At 38.6% G+C, this 17,500-nt stretch overlaps 1 protein-coding gene across 1 annotated transcript in view; it reads right to left on the bottom strand.

Annotated features, from left to right (window-relative positions):
• LOC137996507 (cGMP-dependent protein kinase-like) overlaps window positions 1-17,042 on the bottom strand; it is an 18,108-nt gene extending 1,066 nt beyond the window's left edge. Inside the window, exons 1-13 of the mRNA XM_068841945.1 lie at window positions 16,890-17,042; window positions 14,069-14,453; window positions 12,264-12,353; window positions 10,459-10,534; window positions 9,346-9,409; window positions 9,128-9,212; window positions 8,898-8,974; window positions 7,753-7,789; window positions 5,304-5,367; window positions 3,823-3,933; window positions 2,772-2,795; window positions 1,700-1,814; window positions 908-1,003 (exon numbers count right to left, since the gene is read on the bottom strand). Coding sequence (XP_068698046.1) covers window positions 908-1,003; window positions 1,700-1,814; window positions 2,772-2,795; window positions 3,823-3,933; window positions 5,304-5,367; window positions 7,753-7,789; window positions 8,898-8,974; window positions 9,128-9,212; window positions 9,346-9,409; window positions 10,459-10,534; window positions 12,264-12,353; window positions 14,069-14,453; window positions 16,890-16,899 — 1,234 coding nt within the window. The 5' untranslated portion in view covers window positions 16,900-17,042. The remainder of the gene's footprint in view (window positions 1-907; window positions 1,004-1,699; window positions 1,815-2,771; window positions 2,796-3,822; window positions 3,934-5,303; window positions 5,368-7,752; window positions 7,790-8,897; window positions 8,975-9,127; window positions 9,213-9,345; window positions 9,410-10,458; window positions 10,535-12,263; window positions 12,354-14,068; window positions 14,454-16,889) is intronic.
• Window positions 17,043-17,500: the final 458 nt, after the last annotated feature.

Raw genomic sequence — 17,500 nt, 5'->3', positions numbered from 1 at the left:
CCGAAAAACCATGCAATGGGTAGAGAGGCATCCGACGGGAGTTACGGCGGTCATGCGTTCAAATCCTACCCTGGACTCTGATTTTTCAGTTGTCCTTGTGCCTGTCGTCACGCATGCAACCACTGCAGCTTTAATATCATCCTTTTCAAGGGATGCAGGGATGGCGCAGTGGTAAGACCACTCGCCTCCCAGCAATGTGGCCCGGGTTCGATTCCCAGACACGGCGTCATATGTGGGTTGAGTTTGTTGGTTCTCTACTCTGCACCGAGAGGTTTTCTCCGGGTACTACAGTTTCCCCTCTCCTAAAAAACAACCAACATTTGACTTGACTTGTGTTACTTGTTAATTTTAGTTTACAGTGTCCCCAATTAGTGCTCCAGCGCTAGAGCGACTAGACCCTTTCCTTTCACGGGAGAATTACACCGTTAAAAATCAATAGCTGCATTTCAAATCTGTTGTTGTTTTTGTCATAGAGATAAAGCAATTCCATTCTTCTTACCCGTGAAGTTTCCTTTGTAACTCCATTCAATACAACGCCGCCTATATGTGATATTTCTCAGAAATAATTATTGCCTCCAAGGATCGCTCAAACGATGTAAAATTAACCACAACTTAATTCAATCTTACTGATCAGTATCCGGCTTGGGCTTTTTTCAAGTAAAAAGCTACGCATATTCTGGGAATATTAACCTTTTTTTTTTAATTCGCCGCAAAAATCTCAGGTGAACTGAGAACAAACTGAAATATCTAGTACGAACATTTGGTTACCGCAAACAACATGACCGTGATGCGGCCGCTAAGTTGCAGAGAAAGTAAGCATCACGTAATTCAATTTTGCATACAAAAAAAGAACAATTCCTAACTCCGGTTACGCTTTCCGTAGAATAAATTGAAATGCACAACTTACAGAAGACTTCTTTCAGCTGTAAAGTGTGCGATGTAGTCAGGTCGCCGTCGTCCACTACCACAGCACTTCCTTGAAGAACTACAAATAGATAGGTACCTGAAAATCAATGAAAAATCTGGCATTCAACAGAAACTTCGTGTTCACTCCTGACTCTGTGTAGCGGCGCGTATCTGCTAGTCAATCTCGAAGTGCCGGCCGTCACTTTTTGGCACAGGTTGATTAATGAAGAAAGAGAGATCAAGGAAAAACTATAAATGGCGAAACGGGGACATGTTACAATGATCATGATGCGATGTTTTCATCCCACGTTCTTCCGGCACGAAGTCGTGACTTCTCAATCATTTTTCAGCATCCTCCGCGCTTAGAGACTTCGGGTCCAATTCTACTGACTGGCATCTGCAATGGCGGCATTTGCCTCGTTCGCCTTCCGAAAAACTTGAACCACTCCGAAGGTTACCACTTTCTTCGTCAATTTCTATTTAAAATGAAACAATACAGCAATACGCATTCAAAGTTTAGAGGGATTAAAGTAGAAAGTTAAGTTAAATCAACCAGACGAATAATTTTTGGGCTTTTGAGTAAAGTGAAGCGGCCCATTCCGTGATCCGATCATTAGTTTATGAGAACACTGATTCGAAGGACTATAGGGACCCCAGGCGAATTAGACATAATCGAAATGCAATTTAAATACGTTTTGTTTGGGCACTAAAGCCAAAGAAGAGTAGTATTCAAAGTTCGAGAAAAAAGCAGATTAAGTAATCGTTTAAATCGACACCACGCGCTTAAACTCACCATCGTCATACTGGTTTTTGGACAAAACAGCCTGGTCTTCTTCTACCTCTTTGACAATCATTGACAAAGCTATGATGTACAGGAAACCAGGAGGGCAAACTTGAAACTCATCTGTCTGAATTTCAGGAAAAAAATATACTTTAGTGCATGGCCAAAAGTAAATTAAAAATAGAACTCGTCAGTATTCTCTGGCGCACACTCGTTAACCGATATCCATTACAACAGCAAAACCGAAAGCAATCGCGTTCTTTCGTGCACATGTTCCCCTACGCTGAGGAAATTACATGTTTTTTCCTTGGATTCTGATTGGTTTAGAGCGGTTGAGTCCTCAAAGCGATGCAATCGTTGCGCTGTATGAAAATCTCGCGTCACTATTTCAACCAGCACAAAGAAAAGGCAAAACTAATGGCAACTTGCAAGTTCAAATTATCTCGCGTTTATAACAAAGAAAATTGTTTGTTTATTTTAATTGCTTCGAATTTTGATTGGTCACGTGAATCAGAAGAATAGACCTTTTTGCAGATATAGCGGCCATTTTGATTTCTATTGTTTCGAAAGACATTATGGGATGCTCAGGGGGCAAATTAATATGTATTTTCCCCCTGGGCATCCCATAATAGCTATTTGAAACAATAGAAATAAAGATGGCCGCCGTATCTGCAAAAAGGTCTATTAACAATTATTATTGTTCACCGATGTGGAGGTGAATAACTGTTCTAGTATATTCTACACAAGCTGAATAACTAACGGATAGTACCAGAAATTTACTAACCACAACGATTAAGTAAGAGGGAGCCAAATTAACCAATCAGAACACAGGAAAAGCAATGCTCACATGACTGATATATAATACTAATCCATAAAGTATTCTCGCGGATGGACTGGATCCGGAACGAGAATGATATGAAGCTTAAAGCAAGAGAGTCTTTTGAGACGCAACTTTTCTTGTGCATTATACCCCTTCTCAAGGAGAACCAGTCCAACAGTGGGAACGTCTTTCTTTAGTTCTTTGGTTTTACGGCACGCACTTTAAAACCTCTACATTTCAAAATTACCACTATATGCTCAATACCTGTTTCAATGTCATCCTCAAAATCTGGAGAAACAGAAAACAAAATCAGGATGAGCATTTATGATAAAACTTGCCAAGAAAACAGGCTCTGTAGACCTTATTCATAAATAGCGGTCAACTTACAATTCTTTTGTCAAAGTGCAAATTAGCCTACCAAGTCTCGATAACATACAGTAAATTGAAACTAATTCTTGCTCCAAAATGAGGCTTGGTAGGATAATTTGCGCATTGGCAAAAGCATAATAAAACAGGTGCCATTTAGAGCGGTTTTCAATTGAGTGTCGTAAAACCAAAACCAAAGTAATTACTTTGGCCAATCAAAAAGGACGGAGACAATCCAGTAAACCAATCAAAACTCGAAGTAATTACTCGTAGCCGACACAAAGCGTGGGAAAATGTGCACGCGCGAGCTACGATTGGTTTTGGTTTCACTTCTGATTGGTTGAAAAAGTGGCACGAGAACATCGAACCAATTACTGAGTGAAGTAATGCAAAACCAAAGTAATTATATAATTACTTTCGACACTCAATTGAAAACCACTCTATGAATAAGGTCTATAGGTTTTCGAAATAGACCATATTCGTATTCTCAGTATTGGACTGGAACTAGCTTGCAATGGAGGCTAATCCGGGGGAATACATTTAAAAGTATTTGCATTTGAAAAGATTCCCCTGCATTAGCCACCGCAAGCTACAGTTCCAGTCCAATACTGAGAATACGAATATGGTCTATTGTAGCGAAGGGGATGGATAACGTTAACCCTCGTAAGTGAAATAGAGATATTTCGTCCATGGTGAGTCGGGGATGATCCGAAAAAACCCGACCATTCATCACACGAGCCGTCGTACTTACCACCTTCTCCGATCGCTAGTTCGGATGCTCTACCACTACGATATTATTACGGCACTCATGGAAGCTAAGCCATTAAAATGGGTTCAGGGGACAACTCTGTATCCAGCTATATTCCCAAGACTTTAATTGCCGAAATGTGAATTCCACGTTTTCGTTCTTCAACAAAGAACGGCACTTTTCTGAGTCATTGAATCACACCTCCAGATCCAAAGCACCTCCGTATTTTGAATACAGTTCAGTATTTCTTTGGTTGACGTGCTCTTTCCATTTCACACTCAGCTCTTGCAGTAGCCTAGCCTCTGTCGAGAACTGGACGAAAATACAAAAAAAAACCAGAATAACCAAGGCAATTTGCATACAACAAAATAAACATTAAAGTAAGTTTTAAGAAAATCATCATTATTTTAATCATATAAAATTCCTTAATCAGGGAGTAATTATCATCATTAAGTCAATATGTAATTATAAATAGAATAGCTTAGAATATGCCGGTTGCATAAAACAAAAAACGGTGATATACAAAGATTATTAAGAAATCAATAGCCGGACCAATGACTTCACACGTAACAAGTTTGGGTCGTTTTGGATTCATAGAACCTTAACACAACTCGACCGGTCAAGGAAATTCCTTTTCTCACACACTACTGGTAGCTATGCCAATCAGACGCCACAACAAAAAAGGTCAGTTATGGGGGCTGCAACAAAAACAACTGCCCGCCAAAGGTCACCTGACTTGTTGTGCAAAAAAAACATTTTCCACATCTTTCGTTTCACTCAGTTTGTGGAAAATTCCACGTATCAATGGAAATTTTTCACAGGCTAGTTCACACTGGGATGAACTGTTAAACAAATGCAACGACCACTCCCCCTAGGAAGGGGTAACAAAGAACAGGTAACTTGTTCCAAAACCGTTACTAATGCTAAACGTGGGCCTCATTAGGCCTAAAAATGATGTCTAGGGCTAAGGTTAACTAATTTGAAGGCTTTGTGTCTTGTGAAAAGTGATGTGTACTTCAACCTTGTTCTTAGGGTCTCTCTTCTCTGCCTCCCTTGTCATCGAGGAGACAATGACAAAGGAGGCAAATAAGAGAGACACTGGGAACGAGGTTGCATGTATTTTAGCCACACCAACTGGGAAAGGGTGGCTGGTGTAAACACAGTTATTGCCTGTGAAGTATCAGTGCACCATGGCTTGTTACAAAAACAGTGTACTTTTGGAAATTGCTTCTCCACAACAAATAACATTTGTATCTGGGAATCACGAAATTACGCTTTATTATCCGCGAACCAAGAGAAATAAATCGGGAGGTGCGGTGGCCTCATGGTTAGTGAACTCAACTCCAGATCAAGTGGTCCGGGTTCGGGTCCTGGCCAGAGACATTGTGTTGTGTTCTTGGGCAAGACAATTTACTCCCACGGTGCCTCTCTCCACCCAGGTGTATAAATGGGTACCGGCGAAATGCTGGGGTAACACTGCGATGGACTGGCATCCCACGCAGGGGGGAGTAGAAAATACTCCTAGTTGCTTCATGCCACAGAAACCGGGATAAGCTCCAGCTCTGATGGGCCACTTGCCTCATAAACAGACTTTACTTTTTTAAGAGAAATAAATGATATTTCTCCCCACCAGTCCGTGCACAAGACAGCCAATGAGAGCGACTGGATCAACGTTGACAAACCTTGCTAACAGCTTCATGATAATTCTCCTCTTTTAGAGTGATGATCTGGCACGGTCCTGCTGACCTAATAAATATCAGTGTAAAAACAAAAAAAGAAATGCAACATTAACTTATCTTCTCAATACAAGGAGGTGTGCTTTAAGAAAGGACCAAATGAATATAAAATACCGGTACCAGACAAACAAAATGAACTTCTTAATGGTCAAAAAGACAATGAGTTGACAATTAGACTGACCAAAAACAAGGAGGGGTAATCGAAATGATTTCATCGAAAATCGTTTGCATACAACGGTAACAACCCCTTATTTGACACTGGCCAATATTTATGTTAATTATTTTCTTTAATATAAAATCAATTTAGCCACACAGTCATGTAAAAGATACACAAAAATTCAATAAAGACAGGTGTGACAAGGAAGCCTAACAATAGCTGTGGTATAATAATAATGCCCCTCCAGTATAAAAATGGCCAATTAGTGTAAATAAACTTCCTTGGATTAATTATTAATTATCAGACATACATGTATGGTGAAGGACAGAGTGAGCAAATAAAACGCAAATTTTACCGGTAAAGGGTAAATAGGATGCTGAATGAATTAGTGAAGGATACTAGTGAAGGATAATTATTATGATATTAACAAGTTTGAGTGTATAAAACGCTACCAAAGGTAGAAGGCTTTTTCGGATATCTTATTAAAGTCGACCTATCTATTTGAACAAAAGGCTGCCGGCACCTTACAAACGAAGTGGGAATTACTGAAAACTTTAACTTAATTTGCTTCTTTTACTTTGATAAGTCCCTAAACCAACAAATCCTTCACCGCCTTTTCACAACAGCCTTGCAACCGACAGTCCTTAAACGTTAATGCTTTGATTCCCTTTTCAGTACGGGATTAAGCAATGTATACTGTTTTACTGTAAATGTGTATATCCTGTAAATAAGTTGTGTGTGGAATAAAAAATAAATAAATAAAATAAAAATACAAATAAAAAGTTTGAACTTGTGTCTTTTTGCTATTTCCAATCTACATGTATCACTCAATCTAGATAGTAAGTAGGTAAGCAAAATCACCTCATGGGGAAAACCTTTAAATAGCAACCACGCCACCAACTTCAAACTTCTTTGTAGTGTTGGTATTTTAAAAATTACTAAAACATAACTACCGGTAAATGTGTCGTTAATCCTAAGTCTGAGTATCACGAGATTTTAAGCACTGTAGACTTCGTGAAGAAACCAATGATCAGGTTAGAGCAGGCTTTTAGCCAGGATTTTGAAAGTGGGAGTCCAAATTTTGGTTTGACCAGGATTTTGAAACGGAAAAAGAAAACCTAAAATCACTTGGGAAACAAATTTCCCGCAATCCTGCTAATGTTCAATTGAGAACACTCCTACACAGGCTTTAGCCAGGATTTTGAAAGTGGGAGGCCAAATTTTATGTGGGCCAAAAGGCCCACATAGCATGGCGCCATGCGGCGCCGTGCTCCTAGGGGGGTCTGGGGGCATGTTCCCCCAGAAAATTTTGAAAAATTGAAGCCTCTTAGACGTGATTTCCGCGATTCTGACAGCTGTAAACGTCTTTCAATTTACCTATTAAACCGCTGTTTTTCTTTGATAATTTTACTAAGCTATCCTTTCCTCAACTTACCTTGTTTAACATTGAATTATATTTGGGATAGGAACTCCAGTTGTTATGAAGAGTGATTGAAATTTGAAGTTGTCAAGCCATGATTTACACGAAAGAACAGATATGCGTGGCTTTGTTGGTTGAACTGCATTCTGGTCTACAATCTTTAACTATTCACCTACTATTAGTATTCCTAAAGCAATATTACGATGATTGGACATGTTATTACACCAAATGGCTATTTTGTTGTAATGCCCGCCAGATTTCGCTTGAACAGAGCAGAATACAATCAAGCGATTACAATAACATTTGCAGCCGTGAGATCGTCTTACCGAGTTGGAAGGCGCATGATCTTTGACTCATATCCTCATAAATAATCACCAACGTGCGTATTTATTTATAGCAGCCGGCAAAGTAGCCTGGGGACGACTTGGTAAGTCAATATCACTGAACAGTGGCTTTGCCTGTGAAATCGCTTCGCTCGACTTTGATTCAATTGATCAAAACAGAAAGGAAACTCGCTAAGAAAAATACGACAGCAACACTAAAACAACTCTTGAGAGCAAAAAGAAATGTCAGTTTTATTAATTTATAGACACTGTTTTGTTACATTAAGCACAGAAGCTCGTAAATGGCCGCCCAAAACAGGCCGTCGAAAATCTCCCATTTCTGAAAACTGGCCGTCCTTTGGACGGCTGGACGGCCGCCTGGCTAAAAGCCTGGGTTAGAGGTGAATTTAATATTGTGAGTAATCTATACTCTGCTAACCCACATCACATATATGAAGCATTATTGAGAGCTGGTTAATACCACATTTAGCCTACCTAACAGTGGATCTTCTTTCTGTTCCTGTGAAAAACCCTGCATGTTAAAATACACCATTAAATAATCACTTAGTGATTGTGCCAACTCTCCTGGATTACCCGGTAATCTCCCACATACAGAACGAATCTCCCGAATAGGTCATCAAAGCTGCCGGAAACATTCGGTTTTGAATCCTTTAAAGACTTTGCTCCATTGTAGGCTCAAATCGCATGCCCAAGTTAAATTTCAATTATTTTCTATCAGCAACTCATTCCACCTTTCCTTACTGAATTTTGGCTTTGTTATCATGGCCATATAACCGACTGTCTGACTGGATCACTGTTTAACAATAAAACTTTTCAACTTAAGTGCCCTGTTTTCCCACGATTTTACAGCTCGAGCTAATATTGCCACCTCGTGAGTGATCAATCAATTTGATTTAGAAAGAAATTGTGCTGAAGGGATGGGTGGGTGTGCATTTTTTTTTTGGGGGGGGGGTGGGGGGGGTGGGGGGGAGTGGGTGTCTTGATCACTGGGGATGGAGGTGGAGGGGGGGGGGAGTGGATTGTCCGGCTGAAAAGAAAAATCATCAGATTATTGACATCTCTGTAGTGTGTCATGTGTCATCTCCAGCATAAGTAGCACGTCACAGGAGCTCAACTGACTATGGAGACTGTAAATCAAATCAATGAATTTTTTTATTTTTGATGGGAGGGGAAAACCAAAGAAAAGTGGAAAATAAAATTAATTGTAAAATTTAAAATAACAATAAATTTAATAATCAAAGCTTGAAACATCTAAAAAACATCCATAATGAAGACCATCAGCTGCTCTAACTCATTCCCAGACAAATAAGTAATTTTACTTTTAAAATAATACTTTTTAAAATAAAAAAAATGTCAAGCAATATATCAATTGAAAATAATGTGTTCCTGGGAAAACTGTTCACAGTGACTTCTGAAAGTGTTTTGTTATGTTGCTAATTTTTTGACAAATTTTATGCTGTCTAAGTTGTGCCACAGCATAGAAAGCTGCCTATTTATCCCACTGCCACAATTTGGCTACAAATTCTTATGAGATGATGAATAACTGTGCAAAGATTCTTGGGATAATTACAAATGAAAAGCACTTTACCTACAATGAACTATCACTTGATTATAATTACCTTCTTCACCAAAAGAGAAGCCTCTTTCCCCTGCTACAAATGTAGCAAGCTCCTGATCACCTGTGAAGAAGGTAATCCTGTGGAAAAACAATGATCTATTTACATTTTTATTTAAAATTCTAATCAAAAGTAAAAAGAAAAAAAATTATCATTGTAAAATGTGCATATTCAATTACTCATCTTAATTTACAGGGATGTGGTGGGCTTATGACCAATTAATTCAAACTTACTGTCCATGAATTAAAATAAACATTTCCTCTCCTTTCCAGCCTTCCTTAAAAATTAAACTGTGGGCAGGATAAAGCGCAATAACATCTGCAGAAAAAATAAGTCCATACCTAAATATATGACATAGGGAAACCAAACATTTAAAAGACCATTATAATAATATTATTCTCAGAAAATAGTTCCTAGTAAGTACACTCAAAACAAACACACATAAAATTACCAAGTTTAAAAGTGTTGACCACAGCTTCCAAAGCTTCTGTTCTCCAGTTAAGCAGCAAAGGTGACTGGAAATATTATATATCAATAATTTATAAATGAGGTTAAACAAAGTTTAACAAAGTAAACAACTAGGAGCGACTGCAGCCTATTGGTCAGTGGTTGTAGTATACTGGCGCATGCATGGAATACCTCGTGCTTTGGGCTGTATCGCTTATTTATCAGTGTGGCGGGAAGTAGGAGCATTGTGTGGAGCGTTTAGCGGTTTTTTTTTTTTTTTTTTTTTTTAATTTTAATTTTAATTTTTTTTTTATTTTTCCCTCCCTCCCCACCCTCTGCTTTCCACTGTGTGTCAGTGTGACGGGTGCCCATTCTTCTCGGGGGCATGGGGGCTCATGGCTGGGTTGTCAGGTTTTGCCAGCCATCGGTGCAGTCTCCATCTTGGAGCTGGCTGCCAATAGTGGAAGCTCCAGGATGTTTCAGGCACCCAACCTCCAAAGAGCGACGATGTTGTTTACTTGTATAATTTATGTGCTGTATAAAATTTAATATGTACTGTTATTAATGTCATTAGGGACAGCCCATGTAAGTTTTGAGGCAAAGGTTGGGAAATTTCTTCTGAGTGTGAATTTTGCTAGCATTTCAGTTCACAAGAATTAATTCTTCCGCCAATAGATTTACCACCAGCATTTTTTAGAATAACTGTGTTTATACCCATTATACAAATCCCAAGGGCAAAATGGCACTTATGCTTGAATTTTTCCCCATGTTTTATTGTTCACAAATTATAACATTCTTTTTCTCCTACTTTTCTTGTACTGTAACAATGCTTTTTCAGAATTTCCCAACTCCGGCCTTAAATTCTCAAACGTTCAGTAAGGCCCCTTAAATACTACCCTTAAGCTGTCATTCTAACTTATAGCTCAATCTTTTCCAAAAAGCGTCTGAAAGAAAACTTTCTGGAAACTGGGAGATGAACATCTTTGAAATACATCATACCAATAACAGTCATTACGTGCAGAGTAATGATTATTACTGTCTCCAAACATCTTACAGACACTATAAAGCTGCTGTCCTCCTCAAAATTCACAATTTTACAATTATAGAAAAAACTTGCCTTCTGTAACACATCCTTGGCAATCTCTCTTGACAACTGGAGGTTATCAAAGAGTCTACTGGTGTCAAAATATCTCCTGCAAAAAATCATTAAAAACAAAATTACATCAACCAAGGCAGCTGGAACACTTAAAGTGCTATAGTGACTATGATCAAATTTTTATCCCTTGAATTTTTAGGTTTATCATATAGAATACCAAGAAAGATTAGACATGCTGTTTTATACCACTTGAAAATATCTGCATTGGTTCCAGAGATATTTAAGTTTGAAAATTGTGTAAAATAATTTGCTAATAACAGGACTGATGACGTCATTCACTCAAAGCAAAATTACATCAAGTATATAAATTGAGCTATCTCGGTCAATTTGCAGCAGAGCCCATTGAAAGTAATAGTTAAACAGGTAACACACCTACGGCTATAAAGAAATTGGTTCCCATGACAACCCACTCTTTTCCAGTCCCCTCCAACCTGATTTCAATATTTTGGAGATCTTAAGTGAGAAAAACAGTTAATACATGTAACAAGGCCACAAACTCGACCTAACATATTTATATGCTTACAGGATCATTGGCAAATATCAATTGAAAATAGAATGCCAAAGGTGGCCAGCAAAGCCTTTAATATCAAGGAGGTCTGAAAACCATTATGTTACGTTATTTCGGGTATCAATACCCCAGATAATAGACATGACCCACCACAATCGACTGCGCATGCTTCTGATCTTACATTCAAATTTTGATTTTTTTGGCTAATGTCAAGAATAGTATACTGCCTTGCTAAGGCTCGCCAGCAATGACTGTGTAACAATACAATAACAAAATAATAAAAATTAATTTTAAAAAAACAATCAAATGTCATCATCATCATAATAAGTACATAATAATACAAATGCATTCCAACTTGTGGAAACGTCTGCTCGCAAATATTTTAATGGTGGTTAATTTGCCTTTATCAACTTGTTTGATAAAACTACTCCCCTTTTAAAGCAAACATCCCCTAAAATTTACAAAAAAAATGGACGACTACATAATGTAAAGTTCTTAACCAGGCCCATAATGATTGCTAGAACTTTCCAAAGAGGCAAAAGAGAGCCACCTAGGAATTTCTACAGATCTGAGATTCTCCTTGGCTAGTACAGCCCAACAGATATATTAAATATTTTGTAGGAGGAGCTACAAACCAGGGTCCACAGAGTACGTTTGAAAGTGGCTGGACCTAGGTTTTGGGATGGACCACAGAAGTGTGAGACGAGAGGTTTAGGAGAAAACAACACCGTAGGAGAAAAGTGGGCCGGGGGGGGGGGGGGGGGGGTGGCAACCCTATCCGCACGGCCCCAGTGCACACTCTCTAAACGAGCTTTGAAACCATTTTGGGAATTCTGACAAAATAATTTTAAGACATCTGGTCCTTGGCTACCCCTCTTACAGTGTATTAAGTGAGGTTCTACTACAATATACAAGCCAGGGAGCCATGCAAGTCAACACGCGAGGCACACAGTTATTGACGTTTTAAAATGGGTGCTTAGACTTTAATAAATATAAGCATACTGTTTATCAGCGCCATTTGAAATGGGTGCTTAGATTTATTAATAAATGCCACACTTGCATGGCTCGCTGGCTCACAGTTTGTCAATTAAGACCCTTAATAAGCCTTCGAACCACTGAGGCCTGAAAAACACAGTTCTCTAGATCATATTGTATTATATAACACTTGCTTTTAATAATAATATTATTATTAATAGCTCAGGTTACAGCTGTGTTTTATAAAATGTACTGAACAAGTCCAGTAAGTAACAGTGCTAACCTTTGCTGAAACCACTGCAGAAGAGTTAGTTCACTGGGAAATTTCAACAGCTGACGAGCATCAGAGGTGTTCAAAAACAGCATGGCACACCTTGTTATTGAGTTCCAGTAAGAAAAAACAAAGAGAGGTTCAACTTCATTAATATTTTGCTCAAAGCCTTAATCACTCACTGAAAAACTATGTCGCCATTAATTAACCCTTTGACGTCCAAACCGACCTAAACTGGCCAGACTTAGTATTTTACTCTGTCTAATGCCAGACGATTTTACTCGTCAATGGGGAACCACTGGGAGTCAATGGGTTAAGTTGGCAGTAGCTGCACACTGGTGATATATTTTTGGCTTTTTTTCAGATTCAGGTAATGAATAGGCACAGTTGCAATACACTGATATACATTGTATAAGGACAGGAGTCTCAATTGTATGCATTATGCAAATGCTTAAAATGAGAAATTATGAACAATGGGACATGCACAGCCTAAATGTTAAGGTCAATTATTAAAAACTGAACCAGGTATGTCAGATTTCCAGCATTTTCATTGGCTTACCAGACAGTCTGGCTATCATTTCATATACGTGCTGTACCTACAGTCGTAGTATGGTCAAGGAACGCATCAGCAATAAAGTGAGCTGAAAACATTAATTTTTTGCAGCTCTGAGAAAAAAATGACCGACAAAAGCCATTTTGGACCAGAATTGACCAAGGAAGATAAATAAAATTAACACAGAAGAGTTGTTGATCCTGGAATTTTTATTCTACTCAGGCTTGCTGGATATAAAATGATTATAACCAACTCAGCGCTATGCACCTTGTTGGTCATCTATCACCTCATATCCAGTGCGCCCTTGTAGAATAACTGCTTTGACAATGATAATGATGACAACCATTGTGAAGGTGAAAACTTTTCCCAGGAAAGGACCAGACCAGTCAGCTACATGTACATTCCATACTGAGGAAAATGTCAGTTCAGCTGGAGGCCACAAGGTCTATCTTCCCTTCCCTAGATGACCAGAACACCAAACCATTTGCAAACAACAGTAAAAGAAAGCAACTTATTAAACAAACTAAGGGGGGTAGTATTTATGGGTTTTATTAGAAGCTGAGACCCTGGGGTACTAGCACCCGTCTACGCTGCAGTACCCGCCTTTGCTCAAAGGAGGTCTCACGATCAAAAGCCAGACTATTTATACGGGGTTAACTGAATAGAGTGTAATGTGAAGTGCTAGATTTCTATCCCATATGAACCATGTGAGCGTTTAAGCCCTACTGATGGAAATGGGCCCACACAAGGACAGAGAAAAACTCTGACCAGGGTGGGAATTGAACCCACCACCTTCGGGTTAGATCTCTGCCGCTCAACCGACTGAGCTACAACTTCAGACGGAAGCAGGACATGGGAACTGCATGAAGATGTTAAAATCACGGTAATGAACATGTACAAGTACAAGGAAAGGTTACGTTTATACAAACGTTGACCGTGTAGCACTTATGTTTTATAAAGCAGAGTTAACTGAATAGAGTGTAATGTGAAGTGCTAGATTTCTATCCCATATGAACCACATGGTGAAGTGCCAGATTTCTATCCCGTATGAGCCACATGGTTCATATGGGATAGAAATCTAGCACTTCACATTACACTCTATTCAGTTAACTCTGTTTAAAATATAAGTGCTACACGGCCAACGTTTGTATAAACATAACCTTTCCTTGTACTTGTATTTATACAGGAGCCCGCTTACTCTATCACAAGGTCCCTTCTACTTTAAAACTTAATGAAACGCCAGATTATTGGTTCCTGACCTTACCTATCAACAGTCCTGACTTCAGCTGTACACTTTGTGTTAAACAGCACAGATACTTCACCAAAACAATCCCCTTTTTTGATCTTTCGCAAGACAAACTTTTGGTTTTCACTTACAACATTTACATTTCCAGACACAAGCACATAGATTCCAGTTGGGTCCTGTCCTTTTCTGAGGAGAACCTGAACAGTATCTCCAGTCTGAACAAGTTCTACACGACGAATCAACTCTTCCCTGACACTTTGATCAAGAACAACAGGTAGTTTGTTCAAACAGTCTGCCAGTGAATTAATGGCATCTGGTGTAAGTGAAGGATTGACTGATGCTCCCAGGCTGGGACGTACTGCCTGACTTTCCCTTCTTCTGGAACTTTGTTTGTTTCCCATCTCTAAGGATTCATATCATGTGCAAACATGAAAATAGAAAAAATGTCCTACATAGGCAACAATGTAAAATTTCACCTGTTGTGATTTCATAAGTGACAGAAAGAATAACATGCTTGTCCTTATGTTACTCTGAAAACCTATTTAAACAGGATACATCATGATCACCACATTAAGTTTTCCTTTAACTGACTGGTTTAGACCCACAGTGCCAGCTGTATGGGTTCCTTATATTTGTGTTAAACGTGCTAGCTACTAGCACTGTAATCTTACGAAGGCCGAACATCCGAAACATCACATTAAATTTGTCAGACCTTTCAGAAGTTTGTTCTTTTCGATTTTCCCATAAACACTTATCTACAATTTCTCGAGCGAACATTGAATCCTTCACTGGATCCTTCTAATGAGAGTTCTTCGTTTGGTAAGCCTACTGGTAGAGCAAAAACAAAGTGTCGCTACTAGCGTCAGCTAAACTTTACCTACTCTGAGTTTCACGCCGCTTGGCAAACTTCAGGCAACTGAAAGGTCAAATTTATTATCAGCACATAAAAAACAAAGGCAACATCTAAAATAAAGGAGTTATATTACATGATGACATTTACTACACAGTTCAGAGCATCTATTGAGAATGTTCAAATACCAGCATGCAGAAACGGAAAAAGAAACTGCAGTCTATGCCAGGAAGAAAAGCTAATGATTATGAAAGGTTGCACAAAGAACATTCTCAATAGACACTTTGAACTGTTTAGTCAAATGTCATCATGTAATACAACACCATGATTTTAAATGTTACCTTTGTTTAGAGGCACTGATAATAAAATTGACCTGTCAGTTGCCTGGAGATCGCCAAGCAGCGTGAAACTTGGAGTAGGGACAGCTAAACTTTGCCTTGCGTCTTTACTTTATTTATCTATATATAATAGTTGCACAATATACTTGTGCTTATCTTTTGAGTCGTAGCAGTACCAGTCCACACAATCCACCTACTTTCATTGGCCTGTTATCACTGACAGGACAAAACTTGCAAATATTCAAGTAACATATAAAACTAGCAATAGATGTTGAAAGTCAATGAAAGCCAAGTGGATTCATGGATTGGCTATCGCTTGTCAATATTAGCTGACATTGACTGGTATATTATTTGTCATCGAATTAATACTGATTTAAGCTTAATTGGTTGGACACACAGGAATTTAATACAGGATACAGTACATACATACATTCTCAAATGACCACTCCCCATTGGGGCTTTTCAGGGCCAATGAAACACAACGAAACAACAGAAAAGAATTATAAACAACAACAACAGTCTGTTAAGAATCCCAACTGGCCGGAGGCAAACCAGTTGGCTATATACTAGGAACCAGGGACTACCAGGATCAAATATTCAACGAGTGGTTTGAGAGGTTCTTCCCCCTGGGATCTCCGCATCTCAAGGCAAGGGTGGTGGACAAAACACTGACCCCCAGTCCATGGACTACCCAAATGGACTACCCTAAAAATACTATTTCGAATGAGTACTGTTCCGATCTATGTGTAAGCGGCATCTCAAATAGTGCTTACTTATTAAGCCTCAACACCCATTTTAAACAGCATTGGGCCACTGGGCCACACTGGCTCCTAAAAATTGCCAACAGTAATCATGTCAAAAATAGTATTGATATTTACATTGTTTAGAAGTTCTCTAAATCAGTAGAGCTTGCTACGATTTCTTTCCATTATAACATGCATCATATTAATTAATTTTGGACAGTCCTTGGGATGCACGATCTTTTGATAATTTGCAAAAGCTTAAGTGGCTGCCAATCGATCAAATGTTTAAGATCAAAAAACTCGGTCTTTTAAAGAAAGTTATTGATGGAAGAGCACCAGAATACCTTACTGCAATTTTGGACAACTTCCGTTTTGAGCACAATTATCCACAAGAGCTAAAACATCATACCGTTTACCGAAACCAAGAACCGAAGCAATGAGAAGAACAATCTTTTATCCCACCATAAAAGACCTCAATGCTCTTAACCTAAACCCAACGGCTTCTTTTAACTCCATGAAATCTACACTAATTAATAACACTGCCCTAATTTATACGGTGGATAATTTTAAAGTTAAAAAGCTATTCTGATTTTTAAAATTTTTTTAATATCATTGTAAATATCTTTGTAAATAGATTCTCCATTTTTCTTATCTATAGGCTTTTATCTTAATTGTTGTAATTTCTATTCACTGTTTTTGTTTTTAGAGGACCACTAGGGAGAATACTTTTATAGTAATAGGTGTTACCCTCTTTAAATAAAGGTTATATTAGCAGCAAAAGAAAATTGCAATAATGTAAGCTTAGTACAAAAAAAAGTTTAAGACTGATATGTACCACATCGATCTCTGGTCTGTTTTAATACAAAAACAAAAAAAGGTTAGTTAGTTTGACATCTAATATAACTTACTAAATCGCATCACTATAACCTTGACTGGCTATCCTTTTCATCAGATCAATGCATTTGTGGGAAGCTATGGGCATGACCTCGGCAGCCATGCTGCTCTAGCTTTTCTAGCTTTTCTCTGCCTCCCTTGTCCAAAATTTAACGGAGCAAAGAAGAGAGAACCTGGAAACGAGGTTGGCTCCAGCCTTTGCGCGGGTAACTATGGGCACCCTGGGAGCCCCAGACAAAATTTGATCATCACACAGGTTCCCCAAGCTGAAAATAGGTGGTGTATGCGACAGCTTGAGTATATAGAGAATTGTATGGGAAAATCACCGATCGTAAAAAAATTGTGTAAAGAACTATCTCATTTGAAATAAAGTTTTCCTACCTCAAATGTGTGACGAACTTGTCTCTTGTGCCGAGTTTAGAGCCATTCTGACGACGTTTAGTGAAGTTATCCGGAAACGGTTACTGTTCTTATTCTTTCTACTATTCTTTTAGTAACCGTTTCCGGATAACTTCACTAAACGTCGCCAGAATGGCTCTAAACTTGGCACAAGAGACAAGTTCGTCACACATTTGAGGTAGGAAAACTTTATTTCAAATGAGATAGTTATTTACACAATTTTTTT

Source organism: Montipora foliosa, chromosome 3 (assembly GCF_036669935.1).
Source record: "Montipora foliosa isolate CH-2021 chromosome 3, ASM3666993v2, whole genome shotgun sequence".
Lineage (NCBI taxonomy): Eukaryota > Metazoa > Cnidaria > Anthozoa > Scleractinia > Acroporidae > Montipora > Montipora foliosa.
Note: the sequence above shows the minus strand (reverse complement) of the source record. Positions and strands in the feature narration are given on the sequence as shown.